This window comes from Dendrobates tinctorius, unplaced genomic scaffold, assembly GCF_039654945.1.
Source record: "Dendrobates tinctorius isolate UK_male_01 unplaced genomic scaffold, ASM3965494v1 ptg000005l, whole genome shotgun sequence".
Lineage (NCBI taxonomy): Eukaryota > Metazoa > Chordata > Amphibia > Anura > Dendrobatidae > Dendrobates > Dendrobates tinctorius.
The window spans coordinates 32,304,613-32,325,919 of record NW_027361673.1 but is presented as its reverse complement, the minus strand read 5'-3'; the positions used below and the strand labels follow the sequence as shown (position 1 = coordinate 32,325,919).

The 21,307-nt window shown below is 45.2% G+C and overlaps 1 protein-coding gene and 1 long non-coding RNA gene across 5 annotated transcripts in view; one reads left to right on the top strand and one right to left on the bottom strand.

The window, feature by feature from the left end:
• LOC141084527 (uncharacterized) overlaps positions 1 to 21,307 on the top strand; it is a 246,810-nt gene that overhangs the window by 4,560 nt on the left and 220,943 nt on the right. The window lies entirely within an intron of this gene.
• LOC141084521 (collagen alpha-6(VI) chain-like) overlaps positions 1 to 21,307 on the bottom strand; it is a 389,499-nt gene that overhangs the window by 212,896 nt on the left and 155,296 nt on the right. Inside the window, exons 2-4 of the mRNA XM_073569287.1 lie at positions 17,087 to 17,187; positions 9,327 to 9,380; positions 2 to 622 (exon numbers count right to left, since the gene is read on the bottom strand). Coding sequence (XP_073425388.1) covers positions 2 to 622; positions 9,327 to 9,380; positions 17,087 to 17,153 — 742 coding nt within the window. The 5' untranslated portion in view covers positions 17,154 to 17,187. The remainder of the gene's footprint in view (position 1; positions 623 to 9,326; positions 9,381 to 17,086; positions 17,188 to 21,307) is intronic.

Here is a 21,307-nt window from a genome sequence, read left to right as displayed (position 1 = left end):
CCTTGTTTTATTTCATGGCGTCGCCTTGGTGTGTAAATAACATCTCTTTCAACAGCGTTAACAATCTTCTTCTGTAAAATGTCGACTTTTTTTGAAAGGTCAGAAAATGTGTTCACCTTGATTTGATAATTATGCATTGGATGTGATGAAATTTGTTTCATTTGTGTTTCGTCAGCTTGAGAAATGCCCACGGTAAAAATTCTGACATTATCTCTTTGCAGTAAATATGCAGCTTCAACCACACTGTCTGCAGAGGGCTTATGAGTGATCAGGACTGTTAGCTGCTGTATTCCTTGCTTCTTTCTGCTTGCTTCGGCATCACCAAACACTTCAGTTTTAGTATAATTGATTGCACCTCCAATATGTACAATCTTTTCAGTTGAAAGTTGAATGTCTCCAATATGTTTCTCCACAATAGTCTTGTTGACTCCAGTATTGAGAGGGACAATGACCTCTGCTTTACTACTGAATGCCACCAGGCCCACATGGGTGCAGTACTCACTTATTTTCAGATTGGATAAGACATTAAGTAAGAAATCTTTCAAGTCTTTGTGTTCCTGCAATGTATGTTGAGAAGTATCCACCATTAACACCAGATCTACCGCTATGCCTGTGTCACACACTGAAAAGTGACAGGAAAAAAAAACTAATCAATATAAACATGCAAATTTAAGACATTTTAAAACACATTTTTATAAAAATATAGACAAGTAAAAAGATACAGTATGCTTAAAATATACCTGGTTTCTGATGACTTTTCAGAAACAGCTGTTATGTACAATATGTTCATGAGGAAAGGCACTATTTCAGGCAATTTATATAACATGTAGAATTGATATCTAATTTCCCCTTCTGCAAGTTCCATCTCTAGTTGTAAATTGTCTCTGAGCTAGCGGATGGAGATCAGGTGGGTGCAGACTAGCTGCTATGGTGTCTTTAATACACAGACAACAGATTCATATCAACAGATCCAGCTCTCCTATCTGTCTGCAACACACCCTCATGAGCTACGGCAGCTTGGAGTACATTTCACAGCAGTACTAAGTAGGGTAGCTGTGAATCCAGTTTTGGGATGACATAGAAAAAATGTAAGAAAGCAACTTCACTATCTCCAAGTGTACATCTCTTACCTGATCTTTTTTTCTTACAAACTTTCAAGCTCCGTTAACCCAATCACCCTCCAAAGATCTCTATGGGCTGCATGTTAAATTCTTGATGAACTTTACCCAACCATAAAATTAGACTAATTTTGTTAAATGGAATCTGTCACCAGGTTTTGGATGCCCCATCTGAGAGCGGTTAAAGGGGTATTCTCATGCTATAAAACTGATATAGTTAGTTAGAAAGCAGGAAAATAGCCAAGTTTGCAATTGACTTTTTCTATATGCTGTCATTGTCCTGCAGAGCAAGCTTTTATCTTACATAGTGTATGTAGCTTTTTGCCAATGAGATTAGCCATCAGAGCCTGGGCGAGTATGCATAGTAATTATATTTCAAGCTGTAGAGAGAAGCATTCTGATTTCAGTGATGTATCACTTACTGGGCTGCTGCTGTAATTTTGATAAAATTATTATTATATGAGCTAAAGGTCATTATCACTTGTAGAGGGCTTGTAAACCAGCGGTCTTCATGCTCAGGTAACTAGTACAGTATTTTTGGAGGTAACCAGTTCCCTTTAAGAGATGCATTTTTATATAACATGTAATGACGCATGATGTTGTAAAAATGAAAAATATCTTTCATTTTTAGGGAGGAAAAAACAAACTGTCAAAAAATCTATTGTGTCCTCTAAAAACAAGTCCTCATACTGTGCTTTCCATTACTATTAAAAAAGTGTCCAGTTGCTGCACATATTTTATTCCCATCACTGCCCTGAGTACCTTGTTTTTTTTTTTTAAATCTGCTGTATGTTTCTTCAGATACTGACTTTTTTCAGTTAATTTTTATGCCCTTTACAAAGGGCGTGTTGCTCAGAGGATTATCAAGTACCTGTGTCTGTAAGCAGCTCTGCATTTTTGCATTATCAGGCCGGGGTCACACTAACCGACGCCAAATACGGTCCGTATTTTACATGCGTAATACGGATGAATGACCCCTAAATAGTGCTCCGTATGTCATCCGTAAGCAAAGTGTGGTCGCGTATTTTGCGCATGTCAGCATCCATATGTAATCCGTATGGCGAGATTTTCTCACAGACTTGCAAAATGGACATTTAACGGTTTTGAGGCCTGCAAACTACTTAAATCATTAGCCTGCACCCTATTTATTGGCTTAGGAACAGGTGTCTGCCTCCATTCTGTCCATTTGTGACCTTGCCTTGACTTGGTGTGTTGGTGTTGTATGTGCAACATGGCAGACAGTCTGACTTTCAACACAACTGAGCAGGTTCTCTTCAACTGGCTTTTGTCATGCTGCTTTGGTCAACCATACTGTCACATCGCCGTCAGACTCGGGGCCTGCTGTCCCGGCCACGGCCACTAGGAGGCGCCGGACTGTCACGTCGCCATCAGACTCGGGGCCTGCTGTCCCGGCCTTGGCCACTAGGAGGCGCCGGACTGTCACATCGCCATCGACTCGGGGCCTGCTGTCCCGGTCTCGGCCACTAGGAGGCGCCGGACTGTCACATCGCCGTCAGACTCGGGGCCTGCTGTTCCTGCCTCGGCCATTGGGAGGCGCCGTGGTTTGCCCCCGAGTGATGGCGGCGACAGAGAAGGGGCTCCTGCGCAGGCATCTGATGGACACGGGCTCCGCTCCTCTGTCAGTCATGAAGGGGTTGGTGCATCACCATCTGGCCTGGTCCTGGGGGCGGTCCTAATGAGATCATCAGTCCGGGAGCCTGTGAGGGATGACCTGATCCCTCAAATACCTTGGGACTGGCCTTGCAAGCCGCCGGATATATTCTTGGTTCCCCTATGTGCTACTGTGTGATTTGCTATTGTTTGACTCTGACCTCAGCCTGGATTTCTGACTCCTCTACTGCCTGCCTGCTATTCTCCTGGTTTGTGAACTTGGCCTGGATATTCGACTCTGCTACTGCCTGTCGTTTTTGTACCTTGCCGCCCTCCCGTTTTGTGACCTTGGCCTGGACTGTCGACTCTGCCACTGCCTGCCGTTTCTGTACCTCTGCTGCTCTCCCGATTTCTGACTATGTTTTTGGTTCCCTGCCTTCTTCCCTATTGGCGACCGTCCTGCTCTGGCGCACTGCTCCACCAGACAGCCACCCCCTGGGCCTTGCTACAATTCCAGATCCCTGCATAGGGGTTAAGGGTCTCGGGGTTTCTCGGGGTGCTGTCCCTACTGCAGTCCAGATCCGCAGACGGATGTCACACATACCCAGTGATAGTGGATCCGCGGAGGAGCAGACGCATGTGGGTCCATCCACTTTTGAGGCAACGACTCACAAGAGGTCATTTCCACCGCCTCTATTCTTCTCTGCGGGATCATCCTGAAAAATTTTTACCAATACTGTCGCATGAGCCTTGCAACATTTCATCTACTCTTGGAGACAGTGCGCCCTGGGATAACCTTTCAGGACACAAGGATGCGCAAAGCTATATCTGCAGAGGAGTGACTTCTACTCACATTACGGTATGTACTACACAACCACATTCTCTATGTTCATGATGTGTTGCCCAAAGTATGTATTTTTTGACTTTTGGACTAAGTTTTATACCCTCTTCTTATTCCAGATATATTTAAACTTACAGACCAGAATGTTATGTGTAATATGTCCTGAATATCACGTAGTCATTGTGCGACCAAATATATGTGTGTTAGTAGATATGAATCAATAAAAAGTTTTGTATGTATGTACCTGATGTTTTGTTAATTTGTGCATTCTAAAATGTTCCATTTCTGTTGTTCTTCAGCTTCCTGTCGACTGGCCGGTCTTAAGCCGCCCTCCACCATGAGTTTCTCATTGGATGATCTACCATTTCTGGCATAGTCAGGTCGACATGTAGTGACATATGGTCAAGACTACATCAACTCATCATTCCCGAGCCCAGGATGGAAGACTGGTTGAGGATTTCAAGGGACTTTGAGGAGGACTGCCAGTTTCCTAATTGTATTGGGGCCCTTGATGGCAAACATATCCGGGTGCGTAAGCCGCCAAACTCTGGCTCACATTTCTTCAATTATGAACAATACGTTTCTGTTGTATTGTTGGCTCTGGCCGACCCTCAATACAAGTTTATAAATGTCGACATTGGGGCCTATGGAAGGACGGGAGATTCTTGAGTCTTCAATACTTCCATTATGGGTCGGCGGCTATGCACCAACCAGTTGGATCTACCACCACCACGCCAGCTACCAGGCTCCACTCAAGAATCAGTCCCTTATGTCCTTGTGGCAGATGAGGCATTTCAGTTAGCACGCAATGTCATGAAGCCATATCCCCGCCGGCACAACCTGGACCATCACCGCAGAATTTTTAACTTGCGCCTATCACGTGCTCGACGACTGGTGGAGTGTTCCTTTGGCATTCTTTGTGCCAAATGGTGGGTACTCCAGTCTGCCATTCAGCTGAGTGAACAAAATGTAAATGAAGTAATTAAAGCATGTGTCGTTCTTCATGACTTCACCAGGATACATGATTGTTCCTCCTCTGCTGGTGTTGTGCCTCGGGCAGACAATGTGCGTAGGGCTAGACCACCTATCGACCCACAACTTAGACCGCTTTCTGGTCTCAAAGTGCGTGATATTTTCACAAATTACTTTATGTCCCCTGAGGGTGAAACTTCTTGGCAAGAGCATGCTGTGTCTATGTTATACTTTTTTGGTTTATGTGTGTCTAAATATATATATTTAAACCCCTTATGATTCTATGACTGTTTAATTGCATTGGTAAGTGTATGTTAGTATGCTGACACCTTTCTTTTTAGAATTGAGACAGAGACGTAAAATGTAGTAGACAAATGTTTACTTTTGCCTTATTTGTTTTTTTTAGAAAAACATATTATTGCCGTATGATCAATGTGGCAATGGGCCAAATTGGCCTTTGTGCAGATGTGAAAATTGGGAACAAATAACATTTTCTGACAAACAAGACAACCAAATAAATGATCACTTCTTTTGTGGTCACCTCATTAATTAATTTTAAGAAGTTCCACACAATGGTACATTTAAAAAAAAAAAAAAAACATCTTTATTTATAAATTCCAATGTCACAACATTATAATCATAAAAAGAAAGTGCTGGACCAAATTAGGAGAGACAACAAACATAGAAACACCATATAGTAATATATCCATATTAGTAGGCTAATAATGAATATGAATTAATATGCAGTGTGAGCATCAAGAGAGATGCATAAAAAAATTGCTTGCTCCATATCCAATATTAATTATCTTCAGATATATAAACAAAGTAAAGGAGCCTCTCATCAAATGATGCTTCACAGTGCATAAATGTAAACCACTACATATAAATACTGTGCAAGTGTGACAAAAAATAACTACAACCTACCAATGAATAAAGGTGCTTCCTGTAGCGTCCCTCATGCCCCGACACGTGTTTCACAATGCTTTATCAATGGAGGCTTGTCAGGAAAAAGGAGGCTACCCCATTTAAATATCCTAGCAGCTATCGCTATTGGCCAGTATAGAAATTTCGCACCTGATTAAAATCACTTATCATTCTAGAGACACAAACTGGCCTGTGCGCTTAAGGTCCTATGCCAGCCCAGTACAAAAAACGAACCGCGCATGTGCGGGGTCACGTGGGTTCCAACAGCCAATAGAAATGGTGTATCTATGTCATGTGATTGCCAGAAGGTCCTACACTTACTACACAAGCCTAATATAATGTGAACCGCACATGTGCAAAGTCACATGGATACTATTAGTCAATGATAGAAGTGTAGAAATATCATGTGATCATCTGAAGGTCCTATGTTTATCTATTTACGAGAATTAACATCGCGCTCACGCGCATATGAACTTATATTCTAAAACCATATGTGAGGGCACAAACGGCACATGTACCGAACTATGAGGCCCGTAAAAAAGAGGAATGTCGCAATGGCCCCGTGGTCCCCCGGAAGTCAGGCACTAAGTCCCGGCAAACCAAGGGAAAACACTGCGGACTCACCACGCATCACTCACGACAACCTCTAGTACAGACATGCGCACAGCCTCCCAAAGATAGTCATCTAAATGGATAATAAATGACATGCATAGGTAAATCAACTTCCTAGTGGCATGAATTCCCATAACATCTCCATCAATTAATGGTAGTATCTCCAGAATATATATATATATATTACATATATGCTATATATTTTGTATAATAATATTAATTATGTAATCCCCCAAATGTTTAGTGATATGCCTATGTTATGAAGTGTTATTGTCATGTGGTCCAAATTGATGCCTTTATGTCCCAATTCTGGAGATACTACAACCAGGTTGGGACCAGCCTCCAACACTGGGTGGCAACAAGTGGCCATATTGGTGAGGTTGGCTAGAGCCAGACATATGTGGCTGCTGTAGGAAAGGTTGGGTAGGGGGAGGAAGGGGGTGAGGTATAGGTCCACGTATTTGAGGATCCTCAGAGCCTGCTTGAGCAAGCATGTGTGTGGGGTGTCTAAGGCGCATCAGATTCCTGGGGGAAAGCTGCCACCTCTCCAGATATTCAAATAACTCATATGGGGTATTGGGGTGTGTGCTTGCATCAAGCAGGATGTGAAAACATCCTTGAATACGTAGCCTCACCTCACGGGAAAGGGCACGAAGATAAAGGGCCAGACTGCGTGAGTATGCCTCCTCGCCATCATCATTATTGACTCTAGCCAGGTAGTTCAGTACCCCTGTGTCAACATTGGTACGTGTATCTTGGGCAGGGATCTGGCGCATTCTTCTTCCTCACCGGGATGGTCCAGCAGGCTGTGGGTAGCCCCGGATTTGGGCTGTTGGGCTGCTGCTGATGTTGCCCTGCTCCTCCTGTATGGCTGATGGTGCAGCAGCAGATGGTCCTGCTTGTGGATGTGGTCCTGGTGGTGGGGTATGTGGTGCAGGCACTGGGTTTTCCTGAGAGGAATCTTCACCCATGCTTCTTGGAGGGGGAGAAGATGGACCAGCCACCTCTTCCCCTACAGACCCAGGATCTATGATGGGCTCGGTATCTGAGCCAGTTTCTCTCTCCATAAGGTTGGACTGAGTTCTGTTATGAAATAGAACAGAGCCAAAAATAAATCCATTTTTTTGGCCCTGTAACGTATCTGTGTAATGTGGTGTGAGGTATTTACTTACGGTCTCAGATCCAGAATTGGAGCGAGGATGGAGAGGCGGTCATAATAGAAATATTTCCTCTTTATGTGGCCCGCATCACCACTCCTGGCCCGCTGCTGAAGTTCCCGCCTGTATTGGTCGCGGATGCTGCGCCAGCGTCTCATCACATCTTCCACTGCAATGTGACAGGAAATTGTCACGATGACCTGTCCTGTGTGACGCGACCCGCAGGCTGGTAACTAAAACAACAGGACGCGGCACGTGATACTGTCCTGTGTGACACGGCCCGCAGGCCGGTAACTAAAACAACAAGACACGGGGAAAGGGGAAACAGTTACAATGGTGGGCCCTGCGATAGGGAAAGGGGACGTGAAGACCTCCTGCACTCCCCTGAGCCTGTGTCCCTAACGCTCCTAACGTTCCCTATGCCGGTTCTGCACCGGGCGCCGATCAGGAACCTGTCGCCCTAGCACACCCAACATCTATCCCTTGCTAGGGAGCTTGGTGGCACAGGCACTGGCCCCACTGCTGTACTAATACACACTAAGGAAATCACAAACAGGGAAACACCACTTAGCTTTACTCTGTTGCACTTGCTCCTGGCAACAGAGTCCACCACCAGAATGCAGCTCTCCTCCTGAATAGCTGCCACCAAGCTCTGTCAGAGCTACAAGGAAATCCCCTATGACTCCTTCCACACCAGGGCTAAGACAGTGCTGCAAGGAACGCTCTCCAGCTACTTCCTCCACCAAGGATGGTTGAAATGAACACTACCACCAACACTGATTGCAACACCTGTGACTCTTTTATAGCAGAGCCAGAGCAAATCACACCTGCATTAAATCATGTGCACTTAACTAAAGAAACCGGAGTGCAATGATGCTCACCACCACCAGGGGCAAACTTAGAACAAACGACACCACAGTGCAATAATCCTAATGGCCACCGGGGGCAAAAAACAAACTTAAGCACAGCTTAAGAAAAACAAAAGGTTACCTGTGCTTTTTATCAGTTCTGATCCAGCATGGATCATGTCAGTAATATTCTCAATTTCACATATTTGCTACCAGTAGCCTTGGCATGTGGCCTTCTAGGGTGTGCTTTCTACCCAGGGTGGCATATATAATTGGGGCATCCAGGCCAGATACACAGGGTCACAATAGTTCAGGTATCAAGTAACTACACTTAATAACTTGGTTGGCTAGGAGGATGAGGAGCTTGTGGCCTGGGCCAAATTATGGCAGTGTAAAACCATGGGTCACATAAAAATCTACCCGCCTCATGAGGTAAAAAGTCCAGGCACAGGAAGGGGGGGGCCTGATTCTAAATGCCTTTTTTGATGTGAGGTAGTTTTAAACATTTTTTGGGTTGTACTTAATCAGTTGCTGCTGCTCCTCACGTGGCCGATCAGCAAAATCGTGGAACATCTGGCGACATATGCGCCTCCATGACGCCTCCTTTCTTGCCTGGTTGGCATAATGGGCATCACGTTGGTCCAGATTTCTGGGCGCTCCTGCTCTAGTACAATCAGCATCTCCACATTGAGGAAATATGGTGCCATGACGCTGCAGGACTCCGTGGAGGGGTACTTCCTGGATGTCTGGAGCGCTCTTTGAGTCACACGTGTGGTCAGTGTGTAATCCGTATTTTTTGCGCACCCATATACTTGCATTGGCGTACTACGGGTGTAGTATGCTGACAATCGCAGCATGCTGCGATTGGCACGGACCGTAGAATACGGACGAGAATTATACGGCTGTTGGGAGCTGCCCCATAGAGAATCATTTGTCCGTGTGTAATGCGTGCTTTTATCGCCTCTCACTCATCCGTATTCCCTTCTAGTGTGACCCCGGCCTTACCCTGCAAGGAACATACCATTGGTAAGGATGATAAATAAAAATCATATCTCTGCAAGCATGTGTCAGATTTGAAAATATAAAAAACAGAAAACATAAACCCAGAATACTCAAAGGAGCAGTAGGAATAAAATAGGGGCAAAACTGATCACTTTTCACCTGGTGACTATCCTTCTTTAATAATCCCCCATGCAAGAAATTACACACTAATTACAATATTTATGGTTTTATGGAACCTTACCTTCAGTAGCATTAGTAGTAGTTTGGGATGGAGATGTAGTAGATGGTAGAGTTCCTAAAAAAACACATTAATTAAAACAGAAAAACACTAGAAAGACAATACATACTCTATTTAGACAAAAAAAATCAAGGAACTATTAACTATCTCACGAGAAAAACCAAGGAAATGTTTTAATGTTTAGGTTCCCGATTAATTAGATGCAGTGCTTAATATACTAGACATAAAGGGAACCTGTCATGTTAAAAACGCTATTAACTTGCAGATCTGGTACTAATCTTCAGGTTAGTAGTGTTTTGAACCTGCCCCCTGCCCACATCAAAAGCCCCACTGCTGGGTGGAAATAAATTTTATTCCTCTTGGCAGCCTCGGGCTTTCAGTCATAGGGGTGGGCCGGTGAAGCTTCAGTCACCTCTCATTTAGGACTACCTTTATCCGGCATGCTACTTACATTGGGGTTTCCAACTAAATCTCTGAGTGACGTGACAGATGAAACCTCCGAGGGATCCATTCACTATAACGAGGCAGCAGAGTTACTCTGGACTCTGTCTGGCCTCTGTTCAGCATTGTCCTTCTTTTCAGAAGTGCACAAAACTGTGGTCGACTGCACTTTTATGCTCACCTATAAAGATGACACCTCCGGATCACATGTCCTATGGTGGTCACAGTACCTCCATCTGTGTCCTTATAATGGAATCTTCCGCCATTGGTTCCATGTGATTCATTTCAGAAATTTACACGAAAACCCCACTGTAAGCTCTCAGTGCAGAGCACAGGATAAGAGTGAGCCAAGTCTTACTGCGATCTTTGGGAGGCAGAATGAAAAATCAACAGTAGGTGAAGAATTGGTTTTATTAATTTTTAATGCTGTTCCTCGTGTGGTATAAGTGATTAGGAGACTTTATTCTTCGGGTTTGTGCGAATACAGGGATGCCAGATTTATATCGGGTTTTTATGTTTGGCTGCTGTCACACACTAAAGGACACTTTTTATTGTAAAAACTAATGGGACGAGTTGACGTTTTTTTGGTACCATTTTTGGGCACATGACATTTTTTGTTGCTTTCTATTCTGATTTTTGGGAGCTAAAATTAAGAAAAACCATCAATTCAGGAATTGTTTTATGTTTTTTATACCATTCTGCATGTGGTAAAATTGATAAGGCAGCTTTATTCTTTGGGTCAGTACAATTACATCGATACCCCAGTTATATAATTTTTTATGTTTTGTCGCTTTTACAATAAAAACTATTTTATAGAAAAAATATTTTATTTTTGCATCGCTTTATTCTGAGAGCTATAACTTTTTTATTTTTCCGCTGACATAGCTTTACAATGGCTTGTTTTTTGCGGGACGAGATGACATTTTCAGGAGTACAATTTTTATTTACATTCGTCTTTTTAATCATGTTTTATTGCACCTTTTGTTCAGCGGTATGATAATAAAGCATAGTTTTTTGCCTGTTTTTTTTTATGGTGTTCACTTAAGGAGTTAACTAGTAGGACAATTTTATAGGTCAAGTTGTCCCGAATGCGGCACTACCAAATATGTGTGCTTTTTTTCTATTTTTGTTACATAATTTAATGTATTTATTGGATTAATATTTTTTCATTTTGTTGTTCTTTATTTGGGGATTTTTAAAATATTTTTACATTTTTTAAACTTTTTTACATTGTCATCTTTACATTGAGAGATCACTGATCTGATACTCTGCAATACTTCTGCATTGCAATGCATCGGACCGGCGTCTGACAGGCAAGGGAAGAAGCATGTCAGCACCTGCTCTTAGCAGGCACTCACAAGCCACCTTCCCTGCAAGACCCTGAAGGACCACGCTGCCATTTTGCGGCCAGGGGTCACCATCATAACGCAATCGCAATTGACAGCAGCATCAGAGGGGTTAAACGCCGATCGTGGGCATTGCTGAAGGGTGACAGCTCTCACAATGAGCTGACAACTGCAACTGATCATGGCGGCGCTCAGCAAAAGCCCTTGCGATTGCAAGGGGGGTTAGGAAAAGGGAAAGAGTTAAGACGAATACACATCTTTATGAATCAGGAGCGTCTTACAAGTAGCATGCACCTCCATATGCCTGCCCATATATTTTACTCCAGTTAGGGACTGGAATTAGATTTTTAGAGATATTTCATGTAACACACTGTTTCTGATTGTGGATGGGAACTGCAGGGAAAATTAAATTGATTGCATCCTTGCTCTAATATTTTAATGTTTTAATTCTTCTCTTTTCATAAGAGGTGTGAGAATCATGTGGGAATAGTGGATGAGGGCAGGTATATCTCGCCCAGATTCCTTTCCTATGTGGCCTAGTCTAGTCAGTATCGCACCTGCTTACTAATGGATAATGGGAGGTGGATATAAAAGGATGCCAGGTGATTGTGTGAGTGTCTCAGCCTGGGAACACAGAGAGCCTGTTTGTGTGAGAGACACACGTGAGTGGAAGCAGTGCCCACTGCCACTGTGGTTTGGCTGGATGGGAGAAGCCCGCCAGTTGGTAGTTAGGTTGTCCATTGTTTAGTTAGTGCCGGACAGGCAAGGATTTGTTTTATGTTTTATTTCCTTTTGCATTGCTTTCACCGTTAATAAACCTGACCCAGGGTCAGTTATACCCAAATCCCAGCTCTGCGCCTGAGTTGCATGCTGAACGCACGTGACCTTTGACCCCAGCAAAGGCGATCCCGGAGTGTTTTATCACATTATGGTGGAGAACGCGGGCATCACATTGCAAGCATGAGCATGGAGGACGTGGTGAAAGCGCTGGTACAGTCCACCGCCGTCCAGCAAGAAGCTAATCGGGTGATGATGGCCCAGCTGAAGGAGTTGGTGGACATGACAGTTACCGATCGTTCGCTTCTCCAGCAGGTGGCACAGCGCTTGGCAAGCTTACCTGAGGTTAACCTGGAAGCCGAGTCGAGAGTGATTCACGTGAGTCGGTACTGACAGAAGATGACGACAGAAGATGACGTCGAGGCATACCTGACTACGTTTGAACGGACGGCGTTGCGAGAAAAATGGCCGAAGGCAAGATGGGCCGGCCTGATTGCCCCGTTTCTTTCCGGTGAGGCCCAAAAGGCTTATTATGACTTAGAGCCTGAAGCTGCGCAGGACTTTGACAAACTGAAAGCCGAGATCTTGGCCCGGCTGGGAGTGACGACCGCTGTCCGTGCACAGAGAGTGCATCAATGGACTTATCAGCCGGATAAACCACCGCGGTCACAGATGTTCGACCTGATCCACGTGACGAAGAAGTGGCTACAACCCGAGGTGCTGACAGCGCCAGAGATAATCCAGAGAGTCGTCATGGACAAGTACCTGAGAGCTCTACCGCCAGCCCGGAGGAAGTGGGTAAGCCATGGAAATCCTACGACGGCAGATCAAATGGTGGATCTGGTTGAACGTTACTCCGTGGCGGAAGGACTCCGAGACGACGCTACCCCACCTCGTTCTTCATCGTCTCCACGTGGAACCGGTAAGACTGTTCCAGGGAGTAGGGGAGATGGAAAAATCCCTAAGACAGTGGGGGAGGAAAACGGGACTGCCCGCACTGCGAGGCCGAGAGTAACGAACTATGGTCTAAGCAAGGGGCCCGTTAGCCAAGAGATGGGACATATTGCTGCGAACTGTCCAGTCACTACTGAACCCATGCAGACTCTAAAAAACGCATGTCTATGGTTGCACGGGTAGTGAGTGTGAATGCCGGTCAAAAGGATGTGGAAAAACACTTGTGTGATTTAACTGTTGATGGCAAAAATGTGGTGGCATTGTTAGACTCGGGAAGTGTGGTGACTCTGGTGAAGGCCAGTCTGGTGTCAGCCCCGACTGGACCATCAGACAAATTTTCTGTAACGTGTGTGCATGGAGACACCTGTTCGTACCTCACCACGGTCATATGCATTACAACTTCCTATGGGTCTGTGCAACATAAAGTGGGACTCGTCCCGGCGTTATTGCATGATGTTATCCTGGGCCGGGATTTTCCCCACTTCTGGCAATTGTGGGAGAATCAGTTGATGCCTTCGGGTAATAGTGTACATGATTCTTCTCCCAGGGCGCGTGTGGGTCCCGAACCCCGGGAAGAGGTCTCCCCGGAAGACTCGGGGGAAGAGTCTACGGGAAATGACCTGCAGTTCCCGTTTTCAGTCATGGCGGGTGATACGGAGGAGACCGGGGAAGAGGAGGAGGCTGACAGCCGTCCACCTCCCCGTTTGCCGGATTTAGAAGTTCAGAAAGATGACTTCCAAAGCGAGCAAATAAAGGATCCTACCCTTTCTCAGGCTAGGACAAATGTAAAAGTGATAAATGGGGTACCCGTAGAACCTGGCTCTAGGCTGGCATATCCTTACATGGTTCTGGAGAATGATTTACTCTATCAGATAGAGAAAAAGGGGGAAGATACGGTGCAACTATTAGTCGTGCCAAAACCCTACCGGCGGCAGGTGCTGGACCTGGCCCACGGACATGTGATGGGAGGTCACCTGGGAGTCCAGAAAACCACCGAAAGGATATTACACTGTTTTGTTTGGCCAGGCATGCATCACGATATCCGTGTATATTGTGAGTCTTGTCCTGACTGCCAAGCCTCTGCACCTAAGCCCCAGTTCTGTAGCCCTTTGGTACCCCTACCTATTATTGAAGTCCCGTTTGAGAGGATTGGGATGGATTTAGTTGGGCCCCTTCCACGGTCTGCACGTGGACACCAACATATCCTGGTCATCTTGGATTATGCCACTCGTTACCCGGAGGCCATCCCTTTGCGTAACACGGCCACCAAGACGATTGCCAAGGAACTGGTGCATGTGTTTAGTCGGGTCGGTATACCAAAACAGATACTCACCGACCAGGGGACCCCCTTTATGTCCAGGGTAATGAAGGAGCTCTGCCGATTGTTACAAATTGAACCGTTACGCACATCCGTGTATCACCCTCAAACAGACGGGTTGGTCGAACGGTTCAATAAAACTCTGAAGCAGATGCTGAGAAAGGTGATAGACAAGGATGGGAAGAACTGGGACTATTTACTTCCGTATTTGCTTTTTGCCATCAGGGAAGTACCCCAGTCTTCCACGGGATTCTCGCCTTTCGAGTTATTGTACGCCCGACGTCCTCGCGGACTGTTAGACGTTGCAAAGGAAACCTGGGAGGGTCAGGTCACTCCGTTTAAAACAGTGATAGATCACGTCACACAAATGCAGGACCGTATTGCGGCTGTTATGCCTATCGTCAAAGAACACATGATACAGGCTCAAGGAGCCCAAAAAAGAATCTATGATAGGGGCGCCAAGATCCGTACATTTGCACCCGGAGATAGGGTGTTGATCCTGTTCCCCACGGTGGACAGTAAGTTCCTGGCAAAGTGGCAGGGCCCCTTTGAGATCAAGGAAAGAGTTGGTGAAGTAAACTACAAAGTATACCAGGCAGGTAAACGGAAACCTGAACAGATTTATCATGTAAATCTGATAAAGCCCTGGAAGGATCGGTCTGCCTTGTCAGCGGAGCTGGCCCGTCCTGTCTGCTCGCATACCATACCGGAGGTACGGGTTGCAGAGACTCTCTCGGAGCGGCAAAAGACTGAGGTCAGGCAATTTCTACTTCACAACCAAAAGTTTTTCTCAGAAAAACCCGGGCAGACTACGCTAATAAAACATGACATCGTAACGGAACCTGGTGTCACAGTTCACGTAAAGCCCTACTGAATCCCGGAAGCGTGCCGTGAAGCCGTTTCCCGAGAAGTGAAGGCAATGTTAGAGTTAGGTGTCATTGAGGAATTGCACAGTGCTTGGTCCAGCCCGATTGTGCTAATTCCTAAACCGGACGGCACCATCCGGTTCTGCAATGACTTCAGGAAACTGAATGCGGTCTCAAAATTTGATGCCTACCCCATGCCCCGGGTCGACGAGTTAATAGATCGGTTAGGAAAAGCCCGGTATATTACGACCCTAGACCTAACAAAGGGGTATTGGCAGATCCCTCTGATGGAGGCTGCCAGAGAAAAGACAGCATTTGCTACCCCAGAAGGTCTATTTCAGTATGTGTATATGCCGTTTGGACTGCACGGAGCACCAGCGACCTTCCAGAGACTGATGGATCGAGTCCTGAGGCCACATAGGCAGTACGCTTCGGCCTATTTGGACGACATTGTCATTTACAGCTTGGACTGGGAGACTCATCTCCAGAAAGTACAAGCTGTGATTGACGACCTGTGGGAGGCAGGTCTAACCGCGAACCCCAAGAAATGTCACATCGGGCTAGAAGAAGCCCGGTATTTGGGGTATGTAATTGGGAGGGGTGTTGTTAAACCCCAGGTTGATAAGATTCAGGCGGTTCAGGACTGGCCACAACCTGTCAACAAGAAGCAGGTGCAAGCCTTCCTGGGGATCGCCGGTTATTATCGCCGGTTCATACCCAATTTTGCAGCCATCGCTACCCCCCTGACGGATCTTACAAAAGGGAAAGACTCCGTCATGATTAAATGGAGTTTAGCGGCTGAAGAAGCCTTCCATAGCCTAAAACGGGCACTTTGCTCTCAGCCCGTACTGGTGACTCCGGACTTCCGCAGTGAGTTTGTGGTACAAACGGATGCCTCTGATACCGGTATCGGGGCCATACTCTCACAAGTGAGGGACGGAGTGGAACACCCAGTCCTCTATCTCAGCAGGAAGCTGAATAAACACGAGCAAAGGTATGCAGTCGTAGAAAAAGAGTGCCTCGCCAACAAGTGGGCTCTAGATGCCCTCAAATATTACCTGGTGGGCCGAAAGTTCAGGCTGATCACTGACCATGCCCCTCTCAAGTAGATGCACTTGAACAAGGAACGGAATAGCCGGGTGACCCGGTGGTTCCTTGCCCTGCAGGCCTACACTTTTACGGTGGAGCACCGCCCAGGAGTACAGATGGGAAACGCAGATGCCCTGTCCCGAGTGCACTGTTTGGCGGGTGTCATTGCTCGACCGGAGTGGTCTGAGCAGAGGGGGGGGATATGTGAGAATCATGTGGGAATAGTGGATGAGGGCAGGTATATCTCGCCCAGATTCCTTTCCTATGTGGCCTAGTCTGGTCAGTATCGCACCTGCTTACTAATGGATAATGGGAGGTGGATATAAAAGGATGCCAGGTGGTTGTGTGAGTGTCTCAGCCTGGGAACACAGAGAGCCTGTCTGTGTGAGAGACACACGTGAGTGGAAGCAGTGCCCACTGCAACTGTGGTTTGGCTGGACGGGAGAAGCCCGCCAGTTGGTAGTTAGGTTGTCCATTGTTTAGTTAGTGCCGGACAGGCAAGGATTTGTTTTATGTTTTATTTCCTTTTGCATTGCTTTCACCATTAATAAACCTGACCCAGGGTCAGTTATACCCAAATCCCAGCTCTGCGCCTGAGTTGCATGCTGAATGCACGTGACCTTTGACCCCAGCAAAGGCGATCCCGGAGTGTTTTATCACAGAGGGTATTCCCATCTTGTACATTTACAGAAAATTCACAGGATATTCCATAAATATACAAAAGATTTAAGTCCCATTAGAACCAGGCCCTGTCGTGTCCTGCACCTCTGCATTGACAACAATGTTATGGGACCCCATTCTACTATACATTTATGGCATATCTTTGAGAAAAGCCATAAATCTATAAGATGTGAATATGCCTTAAAGGGACAGATTGTGATACCTATTTTATATCAAAGTATTTCCACTATATAAGAAGAAATAATTTACATTTGAAGCTTAGTTCCCAGGAGTTTATATGAATGGACTTACCAGTATGTTGAGTAGATGACAGATCCACCCAGATAACCACCACAACAAAACCAAACGCAAATGTCATTTTCAGAACAGCACAAACCAGTTATTGAAGAATTCTAAAGATAAAAAAAATCACAAAATTATGATCGAAATCTGCATAATTAATACTTGTACATAATTGTTTGTTAGAATGTTTGCTTTCAATAGTATAGATATCAATAACAGGCCACTTGTTTATATAGAAGGCTTTATAGTTGAGATACTAAAACATTTCTCTTCTCTAGAGTCACCAATGCAGACACACAGCATGAAAATAAACCCTACTTCCCATGTTCAACTCTTGGTACTGTGGTGTAGTGACCACTGTGTCCACTAGGGGGCACTGTGTGGGTGTCCCAGGACAGGCATATAAGCATTACCAGTGTCCTGATAGGAGTAGGATGCTGAATGATCGTAATGTATCTCAAGGTGGGTGGCCTTGAGATGAAGGCTTGATTATGTGCTGATCAGCTGAGCTGGTCTTTCGTGCCAATGTGTTAGGGAGAAGCCTTCAGGTAGCTGGAGAGATGGGCTGCCCTAGCTACCTACAAATCCACCCAGGGGTGTGTCTGAAAACGCCTGTAGTAAAAGACTATGTGAGTGTGTGAAGGACCTGTGATGAGGTCATAGCCATGTGACCCGGTGGGCGTGGCTATGGACCATATAAGGTGGCCAGGGTAAGTCACATGGGTGAATGCTTGGACCCGGTTGGTCCGTTGTGGAAGGTCCCGCTGGGAGATGGGGCTTCCTGCCTGACAGCAAGTGAATGCTGTGTTAATGGCTGCACATGCCTGATAGTTCCCTGGAGGGAAGGGACGTCTGCAGCATGCAGAAGCAGGCATGAGGGAACCCTGATGGGTGAGATAACTGTGAGGCTGAAGAGCCTGCGTATGGAACATTGCATAACCTGTGTGACCACAGGCTTAACAGAGGAAAGCTCTATCATGGACGCTATGCTGTTTTCTATTGCTTTGATGATTTTGGTGCATGAATAAACCGCATGGACTGTTTTGGTTTTGTGGAAAACCCATGCCGGATGTGGTTATTTGGCTGCCAAGCGAGTATCCCCTACCCGAATGACAGCGCTACCTTACAGTACTTACATTTTAACAAGAATGATCAATACATGTAATCAGTGGTATAAATTGAAAATAATGGGTATAGTGCAGAATCTCCATTGATCAGGGCCCCCAAAAATCAAGGGTCTCTAATAGTAAAAGTCTTTTCATATGAGCCAATAGGTTCTTTTGCCCCCCCAGGTTCCAGGGCCTGAGTGCGATCGCAACCCCTGCACTTCTATAGTTATATCGCTACATGTGTTCTGTCCTTTCCTTTGTCTCTTTTCACACCTGTATTCATGTGTTTCCAACAATTTTTTTCGATGACTCCCTTAACCCCCTCCCCACATGACAACGTATGCATTTTTGTGTTTTTGATTCCCGAGCCATAACTTTTTTGTTTTTCACTGACTTACACATGACAGTTTTTTGTTTTTTTTTTCTGTGGGACGAGTTGTTCTTTTGAATGACACCATTCATTTTTATCAAGTGATGTACTGGAAAGCTGGAAAAAATTTTTAAGTTTGTCAAAATCAGCACAATTCTGAACAAAAGATAATTCATTAGGTGCCAAATACTTAAAGGGAATCTGTCACCAATTTTTTTTGCCTATAAGCTGCCGGCACCGCCATCAGGGGCTTATCTACAGCATTACAGAATGCTGTAGATAAGCCCCCGACGTAACCTGAAAGAGAAGAAAAAGCAGATATATTATACTCACCCAGGGGTGGTCCGGGTCCAGTTCGGGTCCGGAGGGCGTTGCGGTCTGGTCCGGCGCCTCCCATCTTGTAGCGATGATGTCTTCTTTCCTGCCGATCGCGGCTCCGGCGCAGGCGCACTGCTCTGCCCTGTTGACACCTCTCCATTATTAACCCGGCTTAATGTCACCTTTCAATAGCAATGTGATATAAATCCATTATTAACCCATGAGCCACTGCTAAAGGCAATGGGAATAGAGAGGCTAAGTGCCAGAAAAGGCGCACCTTTTCTGAGGTGGCTGAGGGCAGATTTTTTTTAGCCAGGGGGGCCAAAAATAATGGTCCCTCTCAAGGCTATTAATATCTGCCCTCACTCACTGGCTTTCCCTCTCTGGTGGAGAAAATTCCGCAGGAGCCCATGCAATTTTTTTCAATGTATTTACCCGTTAATTTAACACCTACATGTACAACATTTTAGACACATACACTAATCTAATTATTAGTCAAAGACATATAAAAAACTAAATGAAATGGTTTACTTTATGTAAACCATGTGTCATTTCTATTGATGAGTGAACATGCTCACCACTACTCATTACTTGCCCAAGTATCATGGTACTCGGTGTACTCAGCGAGAACCGAGCATTTCCGGGATTACTCGGCGGGAACACTGGTCTCCACCCAGCTTTTTAGGCGGACTTTAGAGACCCAATCACGATGTAGGGATTGTCTGTCAGGCAATGAAACACTGCAGACATCTTTGTTGTGGTCGTGCAGTGATTGCCTGGCCGCACAGCATCATCAGGGGTATAAGAGGCCAGACGCCGCACTGCTCAGCGCATTCAACTCTGGATTTAGATGGTGTAGGGAGAGCTGCTGCCGAGATAGGGTCAGAATTGGGGATTTATTAGTTAGTGTTGGATTTACCATCGTAAACTACACAAATCCAGATAAACCAACAGTCCTTCTAAGGACTAATTCCGGAGTATATAGGTGTTAGAAATAATTAAAAATTCCAGAAAAGGAAGGGTTAAAAATGAAAGTCTCAATAAAAACAATCAACAGGTATACTCCAGTAATTACTTGCAAACAGAAAACAAACTAAGGAGTACCAAACACCATATATAAAAAGTATTAAACCTACATAGAATACCGGAGTCAAATTAGCCCAACAAAGACTAGTTTACAAAGTCACACTTGTCAATAAAAATATTCAATTTTATTACACATTGCTTACAAACTAATACAAAAAATTATCTAACAAAATGAGTCAATATCCAAGGTGGAGACACATCAGAGGGACGAATCAGGTAAAAAGATATGGATCACATATCAATATTATATCCCTAGAAAGGGGTTTGTCACACTGATTTAAACATGGAGGGGAAACAACATGAAGGCAGACTCTTATGTAAAGTACTGTGTCTAGCACACCTTCCTATAAATTCATCTAGGGGCTAATCTTATTATCAATGACTGTCAATTCCCAAGTGGGGGTCAAAAACGACCCAAAATATTAACACAACAGTCAAAGTGGAAGGTGAAAAAAGTATGTAGTGAACCTATGTCTACAATCCCCTTAACAAAGCTGCTCTCCTACCATCCATAACCAGAGGACCGCTAAAGTGCCATTGATAGTGCCATATTGTGCGTAACCTTACCCATGTGGGGTCCTGAAAAGCCTCTCTGGTGCCCGACGCGTTTCGCTCTGCTGGGCTTCTTCGGGGGGCTGTGTATCAGCAGGTATGATATTATCTGTGTTACTAAAAAGTATTAAATGTATTGTAACAAATGTAACAAATTAACGATGTGAAGGACACAAGACATAAAGTCCAACACAGTTACAATAATTATAGCTCGGGAATCATGAGATCATATGAAATATCTTATAGCCACATTAACTATTATAATACACCCCTAGTATCAAACACATAATACAGGCATCCATATGCCACTCTGGGTACATACATTCAGCATAATTCCACTCAAATAAACCCAAAGGAGCCTCAAACAGAAATCTAATACTAGGAGAAATCTCACCCGGATAAACCTTTGTAACTGGTCACACCATGCAGCCCCAACGCGCGTTTCGCGTGGGCTTCCTCAGGGGGCTGTGCGTCAATCTGTCTATTTGGTCTTATATATATATCCCATACAGCTGTACCAGTTCATGGCATGATGAGCGGCACATATGAATGAGTCACACAGGGCTGGATAAAGCATTACTTTCGGTCTCCAATAGAATGCGCAAATTGTCCACGCTGCTACCATAGCAACTAAACTATCACACATACCACAGGCACCAGAACAGTTGTTCCCACCCATAAATGTAATGAACATACTAAGCGGTGCATGTAAATGACACACGCAGGGCCGGATGTGACGTCCCCCCGGCCTCCAGTGCGACGAGCGAGCACCCAAGCCGCCGCCATGGCAACCCG